This window comes from Ornithodoros turicata, chromosome 1 (genome assembly GCF_037126465.1).
Source record: "Ornithodoros turicata isolate Travis chromosome 1, ASM3712646v1, whole genome shotgun sequence".
In the NCBI taxonomy this organism is placed as follows: domain Eukaryota; kingdom Metazoa; phylum Arthropoda; class Arachnida; order Ixodida; family Argasidae; genus Ornithodoros; species Ornithodoros turicata.
The window spans coordinates 188,687,345-188,710,958 of record NC_088201.1 but is presented as its reverse complement, the minus strand read 5'-3'; the positions used below and the strand labels follow the sequence as shown (position 1 = coordinate 188,710,958).

The window sequence follows — 23,614 nt, the reverse complement described above, 5'->3', positions numbered from 1 at the left end:
CTTCATGAGTAATGATGTGTTGCTCGATAAATGCAACGTCTGCAATACACTGAACTATATACTTCAGTTAGTATACGGTGATTTCACGCCGGATCATGCATGGTGGTGAATTTTTTTCTTTCAAACACATATTAAAACCTCGTCCTTAGGAGGCATATTGGCGCTGAAAGTAGCTGAAATTAATCGGTCGTTCTATTTTAATGAATTATCATTCTGATGTGGACATTTCGACCATTGCGTTTCCTACGCAGTTTGACGCCACGTATCTTCATAACTATTTCACACTTTTTTTTTTACATATTGTCTGGGGTGGGTAGCATTGCATCGTAAGTTGTGAACATCCTAAGGTTTGCCTTTGAGCCGATAAAAAATCGCAAATTTGCCTCATTTGTAAAATATGGTACCGTTTTGGGAACCTCACAACTCGGCTCCCAGTTGAGATACCCGGATCTGATACCCGATATCTAAAGGACATAATTAACATTAATGTCAATTGTGAATTTATTTCGTATGCGGACGATGCAAGCGTGTTTTCCAGTGGCTCTGATAAGGATGTAATAGCCACTACTGCTAACGAGATGGTTTGCACCTTGGAAAAATGGGTTAATTTAAAGTCTTAACGCATTAATAGTAGTAAAACTGAAGCAATGATATTTCGACCAAAAACAGGAGTGTTAGTCTAAATAAAGAGATAGTATATCTTAATAGTCCTGTTGATATTGTAAAATGCATCAAATGTTTGAGTGCCATCTTTAACGAACAGTTGCTATGGGATGAACGCATTGAGTACGTTCGTTACTAGATGGGCAGGTTGATACATGATCCTTCGATGCATCGAAACAGGAACGAGGACAAACGCGAGAGACACGCTACGTTCACATTGAATACGTTCAGAATAAACTGTGTAAAATATAAGCATGACCGCTAGGCATAGACACATGTTTCCTTTTCGAGTTAAGCTACTGCTATACCGTTCACTGTTCATGTCTCACCTAAACTATTGCTATTTACTCTGGGGTACGACAACTAAGAATAGCCATGATGAACGCTTGTGAGCAAAATGAACGACGTTACGAGTAGGAATATATGAGATGCGCGGTGCCGAATTTACGCAATTTGCGTAGATATCCCTGACAAAAAGCCTATTGGGAGCGTTGTCCCAATTCACAATACGATGTACCCGCTATGCGAAGAAAGGGCATTTCGAGACGACCACAATGATGTAGATTACTTTCGGGTATCACAACTGAGAGAGGAGTTATGAGGTTCCCAAAACGCATATTTTACAAATGAGGCAAATTTGCGATTTTTCGTCTCCTGGAAGGCAAATTTTAGGATCTTCACAAATTAGGATGCAATCCTACCCACCCCAAAAAATACGTGAAAAAAAAAGAAAGAAAAAGTAACAAGCTGAATATATATATAAATGGCTATGAAGATGCGTGGTGTCAAGCTGCGTAGGAAGCTCACATCTGAATGATAAAAAATAACAACCAATTATTTTCAGCGCCAATATGCCTGCTAGGGAAAAGGCTTTAACATATGTTTGAAAGAAAAAAAATTGAGGAGGTTGACCGGACCACCCTGCCTTATCCGGCGTGGAATCGCCCTATAGATAATTAGTTTATGACCTGTCTGCTATGGATTTCTTTTTGTATATCTCTGATATTCTGTGTACCTCGATGCCTCATCCTGTGATACAACGCTCATTAAATGTTTATCCATTATAAACGTAATTTAATCAAATTACTGGCTCATATAACTAGTCTACAATTTATATTTTGTTGTGTTGAAGTGTTGTGAAGATGCACAAATGTCATTTCATAATTCTCTAAAACATTGCAGGTGTTGTAATCTGTTGGTTTATGGCTAGTATGCTGTTCTCATTTTTAAATGTTTGGTCACGTGCGCCTTGTGCCACATCATTTTCAGGCCATAGGTGCAATATTCTATAAACACATGCATGTATCTATTATTCTGGGCTCTTTCCTGTAATAAAGTGGAATTATTTGGCGAATTTTTGTTCATTACGGTTTAGATGCGTGCTAGTAACGCTGTGGGAAATACTTCCATGTATTCAGATGTTCCGATTTAAATTAGATAGCGGCGTACGCGGGCTATAGTGAGACGATGAACGCGGTTCAAGTGATGCACTCGTGCTTCTTATTTTTCTTTTGACTGTCGCGGGAACTCTTGTATATTGCTTGCCTTGCGCAAGAACGTGTCTTTTATATCTGTTATTCACGTAATGGATGCGTTTGTCTGTGTCATACGATTTTGCAGTGCAGTGGGCCTGGCTATTGTGGCGTACTGTCAATTGCCAAGTCTTTTGGATGAGCAACAAGCTATGCCTATACCATGGATATCTTTTAAGCGATAGCATATAAAAGTGAACGGGCTTTCGTCCGTATACATGCTTCGTCCACCTATGTGGTACTGCTGACGAGTCTCGGATGATACGAACTGTTTTTTCCTGCCCTGTGAGATTCGTATAATCGAGCTGTTTCTTCCTATGAAACAATTTCGCATGGTATGCGGTCTTTGCACAGAGAATTGCACCGCCAGAATGCCGCACAGTACGCATCATATCTGGGAACTTTAGGCGCCGCGTGATGTCAGCGTCCCTTGGGCAGGCAATAGCTGCAATGCAAAATTGACAGGCAATCCGATTTTCCGTCTACTGCTCTGGAAACTTCTTTCTGATGTGGATGTGCTCGTATAACACGCAGCAAATGTGTGTGTGTTTTGTCTTTTTTCAGCTACCTCCTCCTTCTTTAAATAACTGGATGGTTTCTGGAGCTATGTAGTCTCCCTAGTGGGCACCTGCAGCTCCATTTCTTTGAAACTTCTGCGTAACTACGAAGATGTGACTTGAACGTGCGACGCTCTGACATGAGCGTCACGATTTCCTTCGGTCTCTCATGTGTGGTTTGTGCTCACTGTTTATATTCAAAGCAACGGGAGAGCACAAGAAGGGGTCACAAGCTAATTATGTTGCGTATTGCTCCAAATGTTATCTTTCGTCGCCATTTCTGCTTAGATACTTCGCCTTATGTGAAAACATGCTGTTTTGCGTATGCTTATCCAGTGGTACCTGAACCACTTGCTTTCTTTAAAAAAGAAACCTTTCTTCTACAACTATTACGCGTCGCATTTCCGAGCTCCATGATGGAACTGGTTTTCCTCAGATCCTAAGCGCGGGAGGGGAGTGGAGTAGAGAGCGCTGCAAACACTCGAGCTCATACACGGATCTGCTCGAGCTTGTCTGCTAACTCCATTACCCGCTGTGGAGTAGCTAGGAGACAGAAGTAGCCAGACAGAATACAACAATTTCAACGTTAATTCCAAATACGAAATAGTACCCGCATACGAAAGCATCTGAAAGTTATTCTAGAGCTCTGGAACAATCCACGATCCTAATGCTTTGCGGCAGACGCCCTGCAACCATTTCTGACAGACACAGGTTGGGTTTTTAAGCTTTGACTGCGTCTCGGCGTTGATTGTCACTCTCTTACCGTGACTACTCCAGTGTCCCAGTGACCACGTATTTCACAATGCACTGCCTGCAACCAGGGACGGCGAGCGAAATTGTGGGCCCCGGGATGGGTCATGCCCGGGCCCCCCTCCTCACGATACCGTCGTGAATACACAGTTCAATTCTTCTTTGTATGATTACGACACGCCTTGGTTCTACGGGTCCCATCCTGGCTGGCACTCGCAGGCCCTGCCTGCAGCCTCAGCTAACGAATGCGAAGCAGCAGGTCCTCGTAGCTCTCACCAGCCTGGCAACCTTTCCGCGTATTTTCCCTCTACATAGCCCCCACCCACCTACCCCTGCACACAAGAAAAAAATAAATGAAGGCACGACCTTGAGAGTCTTTAAGTGCGGTCTACAATTCATATGAGCTGCTAGACGCAGGGGGGTCGGATTCGCTCAGAAAAGCGTGACCATGCGGGAGCTGCCTTCCGTTGGTCATGGAAGGTGTTGCATTCCGTTGGCTGCTTCATTCCGCTAAACTTGACGTGCTCGTTTTCCTAAATTCATCACTTGCTATCTAAATTCGGCGTACTATGTGCGTATCTCATATGTATTCGTTAAACAAATAAGCAGTGAATATTTTCCCACTACAACACTTGCTTGTGTGCTGCTGTTCGTTCATCACTTTATTATTACGAAACTCGATAGACCAGAGCATGGAATGGCGGGTGGTTTCGTTTTTGCCATTTCCGGTTCCCGTTGGTTCGCAGAGCAGCATGAAAATGGCGGTTTACTGTGTGTATTCATCTTTGGAATTATGTTGCTTTCGGAAATACATGCCTACATTTTTTACAATGGGTAACGATTTATTAATTTCGCTCGACAAGCATACAAACGCATACAAACGGTCACACATACATGTGCAAAATTGCAACTGCTTCTTACATCGAAGCGTGTCTGGTGCCACTTGCTCGGACAATTGTTCGTCGGCCATTTCGATTAAGGAAGTGTTGTGTTCGTCACTGAGGATGATCTTGATTGAGCTTAGCAGTGCCAGCGAATTGGGAGTTTCGAGGATTGTGTGTTCGATGTTTGGAGGACTACATCGGTTGGGTTGTGTGTCCGTGCAACGTGTGCTCCGTATGTGTGTGTTGGGATTAGTGAACCGCGTATGCTTTCCATTCCGCAAACTATGATGTACTGGATACAATTTAAAGGTATGTACACGCCAATAAAATTCGTTGTTTCAAGTTCGATGTTCTTGGTGCATTTTCTTCCTTCCTCTTTCGTTTTCCGAAACCTCCAGGTCGTTTTTCTCTTAGGGAACTCGAAATGCACAATGTGTCACGCGTGCCTCTTGAAGTTATCTGGCACATTAAAAAAAAAAAAAGTGGGCAAGTTGATCACACGGCACCTGTCCGTCACTGGTTTTAGACTGTATATTATGGACGGCTTATACCGTGCCATTCTGTTGGGATCATAACGCAGACGACCGCAACAATCGGAAAGGGAGGCACCGTTGCCCTTCAAAACGAGCGAGACCCCTTGTATCGTGCTGCCACATACATGTTATGAATGGCTTGTGCTATGCCCTTCTACTGGGATTGTAACAGAGACTACAGCAAAATCCCGAGAACGCGGCAGCAGAACCCTTTCAATCGTGGTGTCAAAGATATTCGCGACGGCTTGTGTTATGTCCTCCTACTGGAATTGTAAAAGAGACGACCGCTAAATTTGAAAAGAAAAAAAAAAACGGCAGGAGAGCCCTTTAAAATCACGCAAACGACTTGTACCAAAGTGCCATTAAGATACTATCAACAGCGTATGATATGCCTTTATACGAGGACTGTAACAGAGGTGACCGCAATGTTCCGAGAAGGCTGTAGCAGATCGAACCCTTTTAATAATGTGCCAAGCCCCTTTGATCATGGTGCCAATCCGTACACGTTTGTCCTGTGCCTGGAGACGTCGCGTTTGACAAGACCGCTTCCAAAGCGACACTCGTCAGGCCAAAAAATATGTGAAATGTGATCTAATTTCGGGCTTAATATCGTGTGATATAAAAAATAATATCAAAAATGCCTTACGCTGGTTTTGCAAAACGCGTATGTGCCCTTTGCAACCTGCGAAACCCCTTTAATCATGGTGAAAAGGCGTACCTGTTGCGCATTGATAGGGAGTGTTTGACAAAATCGCCTCTGAGACATTAACTCTAATTAGTGGCGCCCCTCCCGCTAAGACGCCCCCCCCCCCTCCTCACACTCACAAAAAAACGCTAGGTTACACAGTAGTTTTCGTCTTCTCCCCTCCATAATTAGGCGCATTGATAATGAAACTGCCCCCCCCCCCCCAATAAAAAAAAAGATTCTGTGCCCGCTCTGACTATGAGGGTCAAATGGACAATTTTGTCAACTTGTAGAGTTTGGTATAAAAAGGATATAAAATGGGAAACGGTGTAAAGTTTATAGTAAGCACACAACGTGAAAAAGTTGTCTATTGTGTGAGCCCTTTGGAGACCAACAACTAATGCCCCTTCGTCGTTCGAATTCCTCCGGATCTGCGGTATACTCTCAGCGCATGCGTATTACGCTGGGTCGCATCTCTGAAGACATTGGATGCACCCGGGTTAACAATTACAAGTCGTGCTGGCGTTGGCGTGTGGCCTGGAGGATGTAGTCAGTCAAAAGAGATGATATTTCAAAAATTTGACTCTCTTTATCGAAAAATCATACCCTAAACATGGGCCCTGACGAGAAAATTGACGAAATCCCCATGGGCGCAATGCATCAAAATTGGCCATCTGTTGTGCCGTACGTGAAGCCAGGAATTTCAAGAAGACGAAGGAGTAGCACATGAGACAATTTATGTTCGATTTGGAAAAATATTTTTTGTATTTTTATGCCTAAAGGTTATTTAATTTTCTGTGTTGTTCTGCATGTCTTTTGGAGTATATCGAACTTTATTTTATCGAAGTTTATTTTGGTAGTGTACCTTCTGTTATTATCTGTCACTTTTCGGTATATATATGACAGATATTATATGTAGTTATGGGAGTGGCTTTTCGTACGAGTACCCCACTCTTTGTGTATTTTTTTTACGTTTTATGCAGTATTGTTCATGCGGATTAGCAGTAAATGCGCACTGGTGTTTCATGGTTCATATGCCATTGCTGAACTCTGTTTACGTTCCTTTTTTTCTCTACTGACTTTTTCGTTTTCCTTTTTGCTTTCTTACTGTGAGCACTGCAGTAATTGTATTACTTTCTTCTGTCATCACCAGTTTGCGGGCAGATCTGCGAACGAGATATACAGATGCTAGGGCGTATTTTGTTTCAGACGCCACTCAGCCACAACCTTGCACTTTGGATACACCAAAGACAGAGATCACTGTCAATCTTCTTTACACTTGGAATGGTTTTTATCGTAAATGGTAATATTTCTGCATAATTAGGTGTATAATATAGTAACCGCTTTCGCAACTTCCCCTACTCATTGCGGCCAACCATTTTTACCCTACCCCAGTTTGGTTGACCCTCCCATGAAAACCTCCCAGATTTCGTTGAAATTTGAAATTCTTATTTCTATGGTACTGCTGCATAGATAAACATTTATTTTAGTGAGAAACAAAAAAAATGAAAATATAGGGTTAACCCCCCTCTCTTACGACTAGCGGGCAAAGTAATGTCGGGGCCTTATTTTGTAGAATGTCCCGTTTACCCTAAATAAGCGTCCTGTTTCTGTGTCTTGGTGCCTCTTGGAGTCCGCCAGTTGTTTCGTATATTTTTGTTTCCCGGAACGCTGACGGCACTCATTTGAAACACGTCAACTGATGAGTTCCTTCATGGGCCGCTTGGGAGTTTGGGAGTTGCATTTCTGCCTTAATTACTCGTTCATTCTCTGCAGTCTACCTTCCTTTCGACAATTGCGGATACGTTGAGGTCCACATTCTGAGCACGCTTTATACTGAACCAGCATGAAGAACGGGACGTCAAAGTAAAGCGTTGAACACGCTTTGTGAGTTCAGTTTCGTTTTCGTCCTTAGCGACTCTCATTATACTGCGGCTAAGCGTTTGCTGAGAGCGAAAGCGATTCAATAAAACTCCTTATCACCTGTCACCCTTTAACGAGTACTTGAAATGGTACACAGCGGCGCTCACCGTGCTGTTGCATGCAACTGCGTGCTGCACAGTGTGATAACTACTCGTTGTACTGGGTTCGCCAAGATAAACTTCGATAAACAAGATAAAAGAAACTTGTTCGAAAGCTAAAGTAAGCGTTAGAGGACGTATTATACCCCAAAATTTTATGTCAATAATACCGCTTGGTCTGTTTCTCTGCGGATAAATCGTGAAAATTGAAAAACCGCCGCTGCCTCATCGGCTGTACCTATGTTTCAGTTCCTTTCCGTCAGATGGCGAAACGGTCGAGCGCGCCGTTGCATAGGACATCGAGACATCGAAACCAATTGAACATGTGGAACGGAATCCGGACTTGTATTCTGCAAAGCCGCATTCGACCGTGTCGCTATCTGACGGAAAGAAGCTCAAACACAGGTATAGCCGATTTGGCAGCGGCGTTTTTTTTTTTTTACTTTTCACGATTTATCCGCAGAGAAACAGACCAAGCGGCATTATCGACATAAAATTTGGGGGCATAATACGCCCTCTAACATGTACTTTAGCATCCCGACACTGTCCTTGTTTGTTTCATCTTTGTTACAAACCCCGAAGTTTATCTTGACGAACCCTGTACACTATATTGTAAAGGCTAGGGGCTACAACGTCTTCATTAAAACAAGCGGGCTGTGGTGCCATTGAAACAATGACCAACAGAGTGGCTCTTATTGTATTTCACCTGTCTGAGAGTGAGCCGTTACTTCCTAGTCGATTGCGTCAGTCGCATGAAATGCTCCTGCTATCCTTCCCCCAGTTGTCTCGGTGCTCTTTTAAGAGCTCGCTGTCACACGATAACGTGTCAGACTTTGTGGAGTTATGCCAACAAACCAGGGACAGTATCCAGCAGTCACTTGTGCAATCGTTGAGTTACGTAGTCGTGACAGGATTCCGGCCGTCAGGAGTCAGTGATTTTCAGGACACTGTAAGTCAATTATTCTGTTTCTCAGCTTGGAAGATAGCGAACGTCGGCGCTAACCGTGGTCTTTAAACATACACGTGTACCGTAGCTTCTGTTAAGTATTTAACTTATGTATCTGAAATACTTTTGCGAGTAACTTGGTGTCTTGCGATACTTAGTCAGTACTTAGTAGAGATGAGCCAACCGAATCCTCCAATCCTAGGCAGGGATTTGAGATTCGGGAAACCGAATCACAGTGCCAAAAATGGGCTAATCGAATCTTTCGAATCTTTTGAACATGAGCCCTGGACTCGTAATTCAGAAGATGTGGGTTTGAGTCCTACAGTTGGCTAACCTTTTCAGTGACTTCCATCTTTCAGGTTTCTTTGTTGTTGTTGTCGTTGTTTTGTTTTTATATTGGCGCCTCCGGAGACCGTCTTAAGCCTGAATGGCCTAAAAAGTTTCTGATCACACCCCCATCGACAGTTGTGTCAGAAGAACTCTTCAGCACATATGGTATCGCAGCTGATAAATAACGCTGTAGGAGCGGCTGAGAATTCTGGCGTTTCTGCACAAAAATTTGTAAACTTTCACCAGTGTTTTCTCGCTTGTTTATCTGCATTGCTCAACTGAGGTGTTCAGCGAGGAACTCATACATTACAAGTTTGAAAATAATATGGTTTTCCTTTTGATTGTTTCTCAGCTTTCGGGAAAGAATTCAGACTCGATAGTCTGTGTACTTCCTGTAGCCCATGACTGTCACGTTAAATAGATTACACTTAAGAAGTGTATGAGTTTGTTTCCTCCTGAAAGTGAACCCTTATTGAATTTGCATTTCATTAAACTAAGTTGTCATAAATTAAGTTGTTGTGAAATCCTGACCCAAAACGCTTTTCAGTAGGAGTTTTTTTTTTGCTGGCTCTTACAACTTTTTTTTAAAGGAAAGCATTCGTAAAACCCGTGGACTCGGAGGACCTGCTTGGGATTCGCATTCGGGTTCCGAAAATTCTGGATTCGTGTCATCTCTACTATGTAGTTATACTACTTAAATACTTTTCCGAGTCAGTTTGAAGATATATCTCTGTACGTGACAAAAGATTCTGTTTTGTCTTAGCAATTCACTTTGTGCTGTACATTGGCTTTAGCGTTTGAGATGTCCGGGACATCCATTTCGGGAAGGGCTAGCGTGCGGTACCTCGACTTCGGGAGCTTGGGTGAGGTCATGTGAATGGCATGCGGGAAGTCACTGAGGGAGCGTCTCTCAGGCAAAACAGAAGACTCGTGCCGAAGGCCGTAGCGAGAGAGGGCACGTATAATATTCACTCTTTAGGTTGAAGCACTCATATTGAGAACACCCAGAGTAAATTACGTCGTTTCTGTAGAATGCCCGTGCCTGTGTGTGCGATTGGATAGACATTTTGAAACGCATTTCCTACTGGCTAATAAATGTTTTTAGTATTGCCGTTATTAAGTTTACGCTATTCGTATTTCTTTAATAGAGCATTCCAACTGTTCGTCAAAGTGTCCGGCAACTAACGATTTATTTTGAGAAGTATTTAACACTCAATCTTAAAGTGCCACTACGGACTAAATCTCGTGTCTTCAGAATCCCACCTTAGTTATGTTGCTGAAATCCTGTCTCACTTTACATTCTTGCAAAATATATTTGCTCTACGTGACGCGAAAGCTATAGGAAAGTAATGTTTATTTTTGAGAACTGTGACGTCATGTTAGACTCCGACAGAGCGCCCGGCTGTCATCTGGCATCATTGTTGTCATTGGTGTCTTCCGGGGGGGGGGGGCTCACCTTTTGCACTCCGTAAGCGAAGCCCCACGTGACATATCCTCCGACCTTCGAGAAAACACAACGAGAGAGAATACATTTCGACAATTGTCGCTTCTTTCGATCAACGTCACGTAACTTCTCCACCACCTGACCCACCTCGGACGCCGGCGTCGTGGCTAGGAAAAGAGTGCCCTCTCCAGAACATGACATCACCACAATTTGTGGGCTTATGATTACGTAACACGCTCCTGGCGTCAGCGAAACTCGTGGAGGATCGGCAGACATTCAAAAATTGACAGAAATGCACAGCGTTCGCAAACAGGATTGAAATTTCGCGTGTATAATCCTTGAGGCACCTTCTTTTTCTGGACTAAATGAAATAAACGATGTTTTCCGAGTCTGGAGTGGCACTTAAAGTACTTTTCAAGACATTGTATTGTTACTCTACTCAGTTACCTTTTTGCTCGGTACTTAGTAATTTCGATTAAACACGTTTTGCGGGTACAGCTTGGACCAAAGTTCACGAAACTCGGCACCTGCGTATTTAGTCATCGGAGTGGCCCCCTGCTAGGTATCAGGAGGACACCAGGAGGTTGTCGCTCCAATGGCGAAATGCAACACCTCGGAGTTTCGTAAGCTTTTGTTCGAAGCTGTACCTTGTACAAGCTTGTAAAGTGCCCGTTTCTGATCACAAGCAATCAAAAATATTCTTGGATAAGTGCACGGTCGCCTTATGGCCACACAAGGAACTCTCTTGGAGCGTGCATATCATCTATAGAATCTTCACGAATGAGGAACAGGTGTTATGTGTAATGAAAACATGTGTTCCCTTTCGCGGGCGATGCCGTTGCTGCTCAGTGATAAAGGACTGAACCAGTGTATAGAGAATAGTCCCAGTTTGCAGATCCGTTTTGTCATTTTCACGATTTTTGCATGTTTCATCATGCCGCATTACGCGCTAACAATGGCAAGCAGGCCGTGGTCGCGACTTTTGCTGGAAACGCTTGAGGGCGTGTGAGATGCACAGGGTGCAGTACCGCGCCTTCGAATGACATGAAAATAACGCCTAGTAGGTGATGAGACTAGCAAAAGAAAAAAAAAAAGAAAAGAAGGAAAGATGTGGGTTACACTACGATATCGAAACGAATCTAGGTGCGGTTACTGTGACAGGTTTCGCAATTTGAAAATTTGCCGTTACCGGTAACGAGGAAGTTGAACCGGTATGCCTTTCGATTTTCGCGTAAAATGAGCTACAAAGTGCATGATGCATAAGCCGCATATATCAATAAATGCGGATACGTGCGCGGTGTATTTAGTTCTTGTTGGGTGATTTATGCAGCCCGCGACACTTCTCTTTACTGAGACAATGTCACGTATGTAACAGAATGCACCCTCACGATAACGCCTCGCGGTATGGACACGGAGTCAAAAGCTCGTTAAATGAGTAAGATAAGCACATAGTTAGGTATGTGTGCGTGCACGGGTTTGTCGATGTTTTGTTTTTGTTTGTTTGTTTGTGACGTTAAGTTCGGCTCTGTTGTAAAGCACGTTTCAGTATGGAGTGCGCTTAGAACATGCACTTCAACCTCAACCTATACCCATACCTAACGTGCAGACAAGGGTCCCAATAAAATATTTTCTCTTCTATTGAAAACAGTACATTTTTTTCCTTTTTTAATTTTTTATTATCGTGCGGCAGAAGTCTTGTTCTCTCGCATGACATGGACTGACACACACTGCGAATCGAAGAAGGAAATTACCATAATTTTGTTTTAGTTTTCAGAGATTGTTCGCTGCTCCGCCATAGGGTGCTCGCCACAGACCACACGATAAGCAAGCGCGAGATTGTTTGACCCGCGAATTGTAAGGAAAAGGCGCTAACAATGGCAAGCAGGCCGTGATCGCGACTTCTGCGAGCAACGTTTGAGGGCGTGCGAGATACACAGGCTGCAGTACTGCGCCTTCGAATGACATGAAAATAACGCCTAGTAGGTGATGAGATTAGCAGAAGAAATAGAAAAATAGGAAAGATGTGGGTTACACTAAAGGACCGAAACGAATCTAGGTTCGGTTACGGTTACGGGATTCGCCATTTGAAAATTTGCAGTTACCGGTAACCGAAAAGTTGGACCGGTATGTCATTCGATTTTCCCCAGGATGTATCTGCAGGCTGCCTGAATATCGCAAAATGAGCTACAAAGTACAGACGGGTAAAAATGAACATAATTCTCTGTTGCGCTCCGAAACGGAGATGCAGTGCCACCTGTCAGGTCGAATAAAGAACGACGCACTTATGGTGTTTCCGACATTGCCCGTAAAATATTTCTTGCGGTCTCTATTATCTCGTGCGCGTGTATTTGATTCGTGCTATAACAAGCTGCAAGCAGTCTGTGTTAAGCAGTTAAGCAAACAGATGTGGAGACAAATATCGTGCAGCGCTCGGTATCTTAGATGATCACAATACAGATCATAACTCAGAGGGGACGTACGCAGTAGATGTGATATGATATGTTCTCCGATCAGGTGTCCAAGCGCATACGATGGCATGTTCTGTACGCAACTTCTGAATGGAAAATACAAGACGAAGAGATTTGCTTTATTAGAAGTCCTATTACACTACTTAACACTGATCACACTTATAAAGCCAACTTATATATCAACAAATATTGCGGCCGAAGTTGTTCGTGTTCATGCTTTAACCAAATCATCTCAAGTGGTAGCCGAAATAACATTTTTTCGATTTAGGTTACGCTTTCGGTTAATTGCCGATGGTAAATTCCGGTTACGTTCAGGTTACGGTTCTTGAAAAAAAAAACGGTTCCAAGCGGTTTTCGGTTTACGGTTCCTTTCCGGTTTTTGTCCTACTATAATTCCTGCTGTCCTTTCTTCATCTGTCCACATGTGTTCGCCGCTCGTAGCCACAGTTGCTTCGCGGCGCGGAACTGAAAAAAAAACAACAAAAGTCTAGGGATGGGCCAACCGAATCTGCGAATCCTCGAATGCTGGACAAGGACTCGACATTCGGGAATCCGGATCCCAGTGTCCAAAAACGGCGAACCGAATCTTTCGAATCGACCAACCACGTTTCTTTGTGTCTTTCGAAAATTGGCGCCTCCGGAGTCCACCGAAAGCGTGGTTGGCCGGGGGGGCCCCGGGGCGCTCCAAAGCCACAGCATAAAGCTCCGACATTACAAGTTTGGAAGTAACGTGGATTATCTTTTGATTGTTCCTTAGTTTTATGGAAATAATTCAGACTCGAGAGTTTATGTATTACCTCTAGTCGATGAACAACATGTGAAATAAATTACGTTTAAGTTACACTTAATTTAATATGGTAATTAATTTACATTTAACTATATAGGCATGTTTTCTCATGAAAGTGGACTGTTATTTTAATTATATTAATTATTTTAATAATTTCATATTAATTCTGCTTCAAAACACTTTCCAGAGTCTTTCCCCCCGGCCTTTTCAAACTTTGTTTTTTTAAAGCAATGATTCTAATGAGTGGGCTCTGCGGAACCGCTATGTGGACTGTCAATAACCCGTTCCTTCTGCTCATGCAGCTCCTACGGATATCACCAATCTACCTGCGCTTAGTAACTGGCACGTGTCTAGAGCAACTTTTATGGAACTCAACTTGTTCCGCTATCACACTTGACTGTGAAATCAACGAATGCTCACGAGGACGCCATACGTCATCATCACAGCAATCAACAACAAATACGACCTCTGTACGTCTGTACGTCGTGAAGTAACAGAACCTTCAGATTGCATGCATTCACAGTCAGATCTGAACAAACTACAGTCATGGCGCGCCCACGTGGCATATGGAACTAAATCTCACTAAATTTAAACACTTCATACATGATTGGTAACACCGTACTAGAACAAGTTATACCCTAGTTACACTAGCTTTCTCAACCACGGTTGAGTCGACTGCAGTCGAATGGCTCAACCACGGTTGAGTGAACTGAGCAACGAAATCAGTTACACGGGCTTCTGTGAGCTCAGTTGAGAGTAGCGCTAGCAGCGTCGCCTGATGAGCAAACAGAGAAACCCCAAAAGACATAACCATTTTAAATATTACGTTGTCAGAAAAAGATAACGCTTTGGACGCTTTCCAGAGGTGTATAATGCCCCAAGAATGTGTGTTACTGTGTATTGGAAGGATTTCGTACGCAACTCGACATTTTTACTACTGTTTCGCATTTCCAAATTTACATTTCAGCCGAATCGCGAAATATGTTCACAACACTAATTCGCACGAACGCTTCTGCTGTACTTCTGCTCTTTCGTGCGTTGCCGTGCATTTTTCTTATCCGCGTTTTTTAGTCTTTTATTTTGTTGTACATGTCATTGTCCTCGTTGAGTTCTACATATTTCGTCTAAATATTTCTTGTGCTGCCGTGTCTGTACTGTGCGTGTACGTTCTGTTGGACAAGCGATGTGTTTGAGCAAACCGAAGAACGACGTGGTGCGAGAGAGGGTCAGGAATGTTTTTCTATACCTCCCCTACTTCCAGTCTCGACTGAGGAAAACAGAGTGTGAGCTGGATGCTGTGCGCGCGCGATAGATAAGCGACGAAAGCGGAAACCAGCACGGCAACAGGTGAAAATTCTGACAGCAACAGCCCTGTGATTGTGCACAAGGGAGAAGCAACTGCGCGGCTATCGACGGCCAGTGTGTTGGTCGGAAACCACACTGCCCAACCTCGCTGACGAGTTCTTTAAACCGAAACGGGACTATCGCGTCACCTGTGCAATGTTCAGCTACGTGGTGGGCGTTTGCCAAAGCATAGCTAGGCGAGACACGGACATGAGGCAGGCTGTGCCTTTGCAAAAGAGTGGCAGGTGCCCTTTATCGCCTATTAGCATCTGCAGAACAGCCTTTTTGGTGTCAGCAGGCATTTTGTGAATTATGTTTACTGGGAGCTTTTACTTAGTGATTGGACAAACTACAATCCCAGTTTGTGAAGCTCACAACACAAGCAGAGCCACCTACATCGGTTTGACGGAGTAACAGGACTCTCTCAAGATTCTGGACGGATGCCACATTGAGATGTGCTCTCAAAGAACCAAAGCTCAGACTATTACAGCTACAAGGGCTGGTACATAGAGGCAATGCAAGGGTTCATCGTGGGTCTAGTCATCCTATGTGACCAAGCGTTTCCTTTGCAGCCGTATATGATGAAGCTATACTCTGACGGCAGTTTAATGCTTGACTGTCAGATGCAAGACACGTGGTTGAAAATGCCTTTGGGAGAGTGAAAGCACAACTCTGCATCCTTCTAAAGGGGATTGAGTGCGACATCAATAACTGTGACATGATACTCATGATAATTAGAGGTTGCATTGTACATAACATGTGCAAAGGCATGAATGACAGTGCAAGACTGAATGTAGGACTACCGCCATCATGTTAGGGAAATGCCACAATATTCGACACCAGTTTCCACTGAAGGTGGGGCATGTGTGCAGGATGCCATCGCATTGCACATTTATGGAGCAACGCCTTCATGAAGTCGACATCTAGCGCGTCACCCCCACACCAAAAAGGGCCTCGAAAAGGCCAACACAATAGTCTCCACCGAAGGACATCTCAGCATTAAACAAACCCTGCTTAAACGCCAAGCGTTTGCTTGTAAAGTAAATTATTAAAATGCCCATAAACCAATTAGATTGATTAGCATAGCAAAACGGTGCAGTATTTAAAATTTTTGCTGTAGCAAATAATAATGATTTTAAATGTGAGGTGCTGAAAGCGCCCATCATGCTTCAATAACATCGACGATTCCCCTCCCTCGTCAGGAAAAGTCACCCTAGCTCTACGAGTTGGGAGATTGTTTACGTGAACTTGTTAAAGTTGCTGCCAAGGGCAACTGTGTGTCCTGTTGTATGAGGTTCGGTCATGTCTGTTGCACTTAGCTGAAACTTTAGCAGGCAAAAACTGTCCATCATAAGAAACAAATGTCCACATTATCAAATAAAAAAAAATGAAGAAAGCAACACAAATGACATTTTACAGTCTATGTTCATTTGAACTCTTATTTCATTTACTGGACACATCCATCAGGTGGACCCTGTTTGTTTTTTGTTTGTTTGTTTTGCATGGTTTTTCTTCTTTGCCTCTTCGTCATCTTGAGGTTGGTTTTTCTACTGTTTTCTATTCACGAGTTCTGCAGTAGCTGACCCGAACACCTCCATATTTTTTAAAATCTCAATCAATCAAACAACGTTTTACAACACTATGACATCATATTTATTGCAGGCAAGTACATTTCTCTAAAGTGGATAATTTTAGTGTCATGTTTCCTTATGAGTAGATTTTATAACTACGGTAATATGGGCTTATGTTTTCTTGTGTTTTTCGTTTTTTCTTTTTCACGCAATGACCCTTTTTCAGCTTAAGTAACAAAAGCCGAGAATCACTGACATAATACATTACACATATACATTTAATGAGGCTTTGCAAGGACAATGCACTGTTATAAAGCTAAAAAACAAACTACGTATGCAAGATTTCTCTGTTATGGAAAAAAGAAAATTATTGTGGTGGCGATGATTGAAAAATAAGTCTGCATCGAATGAAACATTTCTTTGAAGGAGAAAACATTTCCTTGAGTTTGAGGAACACACAATATGAACTGAAGGAAATGTCAGCTCTTTCCACAGTACACCATCACGCTTGCACCATTTTAATTTGCTTATCGAAGCGTTTCTTGTTGCATTCTATTAACTCCTTCCTGCAGCCTCAGTACCTTTCTTTGAAACCTTCGTTCCTTTTTTCAGCTTTTGTAGCTCTCATTTCCACAGCTTTTTAGAGCTCTAGGACCTGCATCATCACAGTCTGGTTCTTGGGCTACTTTCTCTGTGAGGTCTGTGCAGGTTCCGAACTTGTCTCTTGTTGCTCAGTTGTTTGTTCTTCAGGCTGGGATGCTGCAACAATGGTTCCCATCCTGCTGTTCGTGTACAATTGGAACCTTGAAGATACACAAGAATGTGTGAAGCATGCAGTGAAACGACATATTACTGAGGAAGATGCCTCGATGTTTCCTCTGCAGTTTTTTTTTATTTGTTTTGTCACTCCTTCGAAGTTTATCGGGACTACTTGCAACATAGCATGCTTATAGTGCATCACATACACATACACAGGGGATAAATAGCATGCATAACAAATGACATACAATACACACAAGCTACTGTTATTGTCTTTTCTTGTTGCACATAAATCTCCTGACTATGGATCCCCACCCGCTAGTTGCCTTGCTATGCTTAGTAGTAATATGTATATGATTACATGCAGCATTGCCAGCACTGGCACTGATTTCCAGCTTAGTAAATGCTCATCCATATTTATCATTTTAGTGACTTCAAAATTGTTGTGCTTTTATTTTTTACCACTTAATAATGCCTTTACAAACTACTACATGTTTTAAGCACATGCTTGGTTCACAAGAGTTCAGAACAAGCAGTGATATACTAACTGCAACACATATTCCAACGAAGAGGACGTACACACCCCATTTCCATATCCCCTCATCATCCTGAAGCAGCAGATCAGTCAGATGCAGAGTTCCACACATCATATCAGCACACAGATTCAGATTGCAGCTGTGGTTATGCTCACCAATCATGACATCACTGTTTCTGAAGTAGTCGTTTTGTAGCAGTGCGAAACCGTGCAGTGTGGCTGTAGTTTTCATAGGTGAAGCTGGAAATTCAAGTATGACATGTCATCAGTTGTACCAAATAGTATGAAACATCGAAAAGGACACCAAACAGCATGTACATTATACGCGCTCGCAGGAATGCGACGAAAACGCCACTGATCGCACGGAGTCATAGCTGGATAAAATAGGCGTAAGTAGCTATGACATACACAACAAAGCAAGCAGAAACAAGAAATGAACTAACTGAGTTTCCTACCTGTATTCCATCGTCAGGTTTTCTATTTTAACCCGCACTTGCTTCCCGACGAAAACCGCAGTAGCTGTCTCGACGCGGTCGTAATCGGCGGCGTTTCTTTTCTGGCCTCTTTGGTCCCCGATACGGCTACACTGTCTTCCCAGGGGTTTATCAAGTGCATCGTCATGGCATCTGACCAAACGAAGTGTGTTTTACTGCACGGCAGCTCACTTATTGCTTCCGACGACACTACAGTAGCTGAAGTGGAGTCCGCCATCTTGCTTTTCAGTCGACCCGACCGTGGTTGAGGAGCTCGGTCGAAACTCAACCGTGGTTGTGCAGTCAACCACGGTTGGCGCTGCAGTGTAACACTCTCAACCACGGTTTAGTTCAACCGTGGTCGACTCAACCGTGGTTGAGAGCGCTAGTGTAACTAGGGTATTACACTATATAAATATTTAGGCGTACACGTATCCTTTAATCTCTCATGGGGTCAGCACGTTGAATATATAACCAATAACGCCACACGCACTCTAGGGTACATTCGCCGCAACTTCAAACTCGCACCGCTCAACGTACTACCACTCAAACTAACACTCTACCGAACGCTAATTCTTCCTGATGTTGGAAAACGTCCCTGTCAAGAGAAGAAGAGGGCTCCTCACGCATCAGTTGCATGACGCATGCTTGCTGATTGATTCTTACACAAAACCTTGTTCCATCAACAGGGCATTAAACATCTTGTTCATCTTAGCCATCAGGGTTCGCATTATTCTACAAACGTTGGTGACCGAAGTTAAATATGTCGTCAACTCTAGGCCAATCACTTTCATAGACAACGATCCAGAGGAATCACAAGTCCTCAGCCCTTCGCACTTCCTTGTAGAGTATTATTTCCAGTATAGAGTATATCATATCCGTGTAGAGTATTAGAGTATGCCGCTTCGGTGTGGGGTGCAGGGCAACAATCACTCATTTGCCAACTGGAAATGGTTCAGAACCGTGCTGCACGGTTTATTCTAGGGAATTATAGTCCTACAGCCAGTGTTACTGCGATGAAATCAATCCTTAACCTATCTTCCTTGACTGTTCGCCGCCAGGTTGCTCGACTCTGTCTGTTCCACAAGATATCTTACTACAACGAAACGCTAAAACTCCATTTAATTGCACATCCATCATATGTCTCTTCAAGGCTTGATCACCGCCAGAAAGTTGGTATCCCATTCTGTACTACTAAAACGTGTTTTGATTCATTTTTACCTAAAACCTCACTGGAATGGAATCATCTCCCGGGTCACATTACCTTCATCACTGACGGAACACAGTTCAGGAAACTGCTTCCCGACCACTTGAATGCAGCGTAAGATTACTTAAGCTGTACATACTGATCTGATTGTCCACCAGTGATACTATCTATGCTCGTGTTTTTGGTTCGTTTGTTGTTGATTATTTTGTTTATTTTATTCCACATTGTTCCTGCTTTGTTTGAAGCCCCTCCCTCTCTAATGCTGTAGACCTGAGGGTAAATAAATAAATAAAATAAATAAAAAAAAATATAAAAAAATAAAATAAAATAAAAAATAAAATATGCGATATTCATAAGACTCGTGGATTCACATAACCTTTCTTGGATTCGAATTAAGATTCGGGAAATTCTGAATTCTTCACATCTATAGAAGAAAAAAAAATAATGATAGTGCGCAGGAAAAGCTCAGCGCAGCAATGAAGTCTCCGGTGAGAACTATATGAACGCTGAAGCACACACGGTAACGATTTCCATACAGCAGACGTGCTGACACAACGCCGAAGTGCAAATGAGAACTTGCCAGTTGCATCCAATGCAGAGAACTTGCAGTTGCATCCATGTGATACTGGGGAGCCAGGTCACCTGCTTGCCCTTGAAGCAGTTCAGATGACACCCCACTTTCAATAGCGCAACTAAGGGAGTGTCTAAGGAAGTGCCAAGGCCCCATTTGACTTGCTTCCCCGAAAGAGTGCAGATCCTTATGTTTCTGAATGACCTGTCCCTGTTCTTCAAATCAATGTCAGTGAGCCTTTTTCTAAATCCTATCATTTCCCCCTACAGTTCGCATCGCAGGAGAGAAAATGACCACACATTCAAGATTTACTGGCAACAGGGCGGTAAGTGCAATTGGGGGTACGCTTACGGGAGGTACATGCTATAAGTCGAAGTACATCGTAGCGGCATCGCTTCTTCGCGGAATAATGTCAGTGCGAAAACTCAGACACTGTCTTCAGTAAATATTGAAGCTTCCAGTAACGGCTACCGGTCTGTCCTTCTCCATACATTTGTTTCTTTTTACGTTGCTGCATAGGGTTGTGCAACGTTAGAAAATCGACCGGACTGGTAAGCGGACCTTAAATGCGTGCCTGTGCTAAGTGTTAAATGTAAAAAAAGAAGAAAAGAAAAGAAAACACGGCGGTTACAGGGCCACTAAATCAACGACAGCGACAGGGCGGTTTATTCGAGCTCGCTTTTCTCTACGTGTATCACTCCCCATGTTGCAGCGGGCGCTGAGAAGTCGGCCAGTCTCCACAGATGAAGCGGCAACCTCCTCTGCCGCTTTGTCTGACGTGACGCAACGTCACAGACAACATGACTCTCCGAAATGACCAATCTTCTTCTGACGCCTTTTTCTCGTTTCTTCTCTTGATCTCGCGCCAAGAGAGATTCGATCACCCAGGGAATTGTCCCGTAGGGCTGCCCAAATTAGCTCCTCATCGGATGTCACTGCTGAAAGTGTGCACGATACGCATTGAAACAAAGAAAAACGTCCAGTATGCATATGTGAAACGATGGAAGATGATAATCACCATTTGTACCAAGTGTGTTCATCTGCACGGGAGCTACACAGAGACGAAGTGAAACGAGCCTAAAGAATACAGCAGAAACCTTCCACGATTCCTAATCAGTAGGGAAGAACTCAACTTCGCATACGTAAACCAAGCCGTCTCCTGGAAACATGCACTTCAAAATGCCTTCTCAGACTCAGGCAGGGTTTCGCCAATGCTGGTTAACTTAAAACCGAAATCATGGATTGCTAAAACTTCATGTTAGCACTAAATTCGTTTTTTGCAAAGGTTAGTTGGCGACGTGATGAATGTTTCAGTGACAATAACTCCCTGTATGAGGTAGAGTTCGGAGTAAAATTCAAGTTAAGGGACCCTTGATCTCGATTTAAAGGGATAGGCGCATCCGGAAGCGTGTTCCTGAACTGTTATGCTCATGTTCCCTGTCGTTCATAATGTACGCCGGCAAATTTTCTCCGCACAAATCCACTTGGTTGACTCAGAAACGATTGTTAAATGTTCGCGCTTTCGGCGCGCACGGCAATCCCCGCAAGGCGCCGACACTGGTTGACGTCACCGGGATAAACCAACCATCAGGAGGCGCTCCTTCCCGCCGGAGTTGTGTGTGTGTCTGAGCGTGCGTCTGACCCTTTTTCTTGTTGTCTTGTCGCGTTTGCTTTGAAGTACTTTGAACCACAGCGTGTGCCCTAGGATTTCACGCCGTTGACGTGCGATTTCACAGCCAGGAAACCGGTGTTACGTGCCCGGGTGCACAAAGACATATACCTCGAATCCCGAGCTTACATTTCAATTTCACCGACCTCGCAATGGCGAGACGAAACGAGAGTGGGAGGCAGCGATCGCCAGCCACTACTGTGGTGTGGCCCAAGGATTGAATGTTTCATGCGTCTGTTCCTGTCATTTCGCTGACGACGCCTATTTTGATGAAGATGTATTGCACGTTCGGCTCGTGCTACGGCAGAAACGGAAACGGCTGAAGATTGACGCCGTGCCTACCATATTCGATCAGGAACAAGGGCAGGAACCAGTAACGGAGGTAAGTGACAATCCTGCGTGGTCACAGCTACGCTGCGATGAAAAATATCAGTTGTCACAGTAAACATCATCGCGAACACCTGGCCTTTCCGCCGATTGTAACGTCACAGTCACACCGCCTACTAATGTACACAAATTATTACAATGATTGCAGCATCCTGACGCAATAGTACGCGTACTCTCGAGAAAAAAGATTGGTGTGTTGTTGCTGTGCTAATTGTCGCCTGTATTATGCAGGAGTAACGTAACACTCCCACATGACAGCGTTATTCTAATCTTATTGCAGCTAGTGGATGTTTCTACAGTTCATAGTGTAAGCCTGATGGCAGCATTCAGGGATGTGGAAACATCGCAATCTGTGTTTGGCTACGTCCGAGACACTTCACGTTGCATTAGTATTCTACTGTAGCCTTGTTGCTAATTTCTGGCTCTATTTCAGGCGGCAGCAAGCACGTCAACGGAATCAACTGGATTTGGTATGTTTTGTCAAGCCACGAAAATATTGCAATTCGTTTTGCACGTCCCACAACATAATGGATATGTACGAGCCCTGAAAATTGTCGAATCCTGTCAAAGGAATCTTGTGTGATGCGGCTGCCAGCGTTTATAACGTAATGTCGGCAGGAAAATAACCGTGCCAGTGAAACAGGGACCGCAAAGGGGAAGATTTATTTGCATAGTCATTTTTATGTCTGTTATTGTACCCGCTAGGCCCTCAACGTATTCTTTTCAGTGTTAACACTCAAGGCCATATTTCAGATGCAGAGGTCATGGCTGAAGCAAGTGCTGGGGACCCACTTCACGGCGCCTCACAAGGGGGTTGTTATCCCCTGATTCCAGGAAGAGGAAAACAAAGGACACACACTTGCATAGCGTATTAGTACACCAGATATGGATCTGCCAACATGAACCCTCCTAACATCCCTGTGGCAGCATACCTGTAACCACCCAGACTTCACACCACATTAATTTAGAACCAAAGCACAACATAATAAAATAGCTTAGGTTTATTTGCCTGCCATACAAGGCAAATAAACCTAAGCTATTTTGTTATTCCCACTCCGTCATACTCCACTGTACAATAAATCGATACAATTATAGGGTCATTCTTTATTCCCGTCACTACACCGCATTGACAATCTGCACAGAGTTCGAAATATTCCCACCTCGGCACTGTATTAGTGCAGTACAGTCTGGATTTGATGCCAGAGCTAATACCGCCACGTGTAGTAGTTTTTGCTGTACAGACGGGTAGACAGTCTGTTGACTGCAACTGGAGATACAGAGTGACAAGACAAAACATCCCCCACACTGCAATGACGAAAAGACGAAAATTGCTGCAAGACGAAAATTTTGCTGACATAGGCACACTTCGTGCAAGTGAGCCTTGGTCATCCCCCTTGCCTCCCATCAGAGGTTTTCGAGAACACCACACACCTATAGTATTCTCGGAAACCTCTGATGGGAGGCAAGGGGGATGACCGAGGGCTCACTTGCACGAAGT

General features: G+C 43.6%; 1 protein-coding gene and 1 long non-coding RNA gene across 2 annotated transcripts in view; one reads left to right on the top strand and one right to left on the bottom strand.

The window, feature by feature from the left end:
* The first annotated feature begins 8,456 nt into the window (after window positions 1–8,456).
* Window positions 8,457–23,614, top strand: part of LOC135374324 (atlastin-2-like) — a 78,543-nt gene continuing 63,385 nt past the window's right edge. The window contains exons 1-2 of the mRNA XM_064607306.1: window positions 8,457–8,574; window positions 20,330–20,385. Of these exons, the coding sequence (XP_064463376.1) occupies window positions 20,350–20,385 (36 nt within the window). The 5' untranslated portion in view covers window positions 8,457–8,574; window positions 20,330–20,349. The remainder of the gene's footprint in view (window positions 8,575–20,329; window positions 20,386–23,614) is intronic.
* On the bottom strand, window positions 17,093–18,526 carry LOC135374316 (uncharacterized). The gene is made up of 3 exons (XR_010416842.1): window positions 18,265–18,526; window positions 17,966–18,049; window positions 17,093–17,274 (listed from the first exon to the last, which is right to left on the bottom strand). It is a non-coding gene; the product is annotated as an uncharacterized LOC135374316 (long non-coding RNA).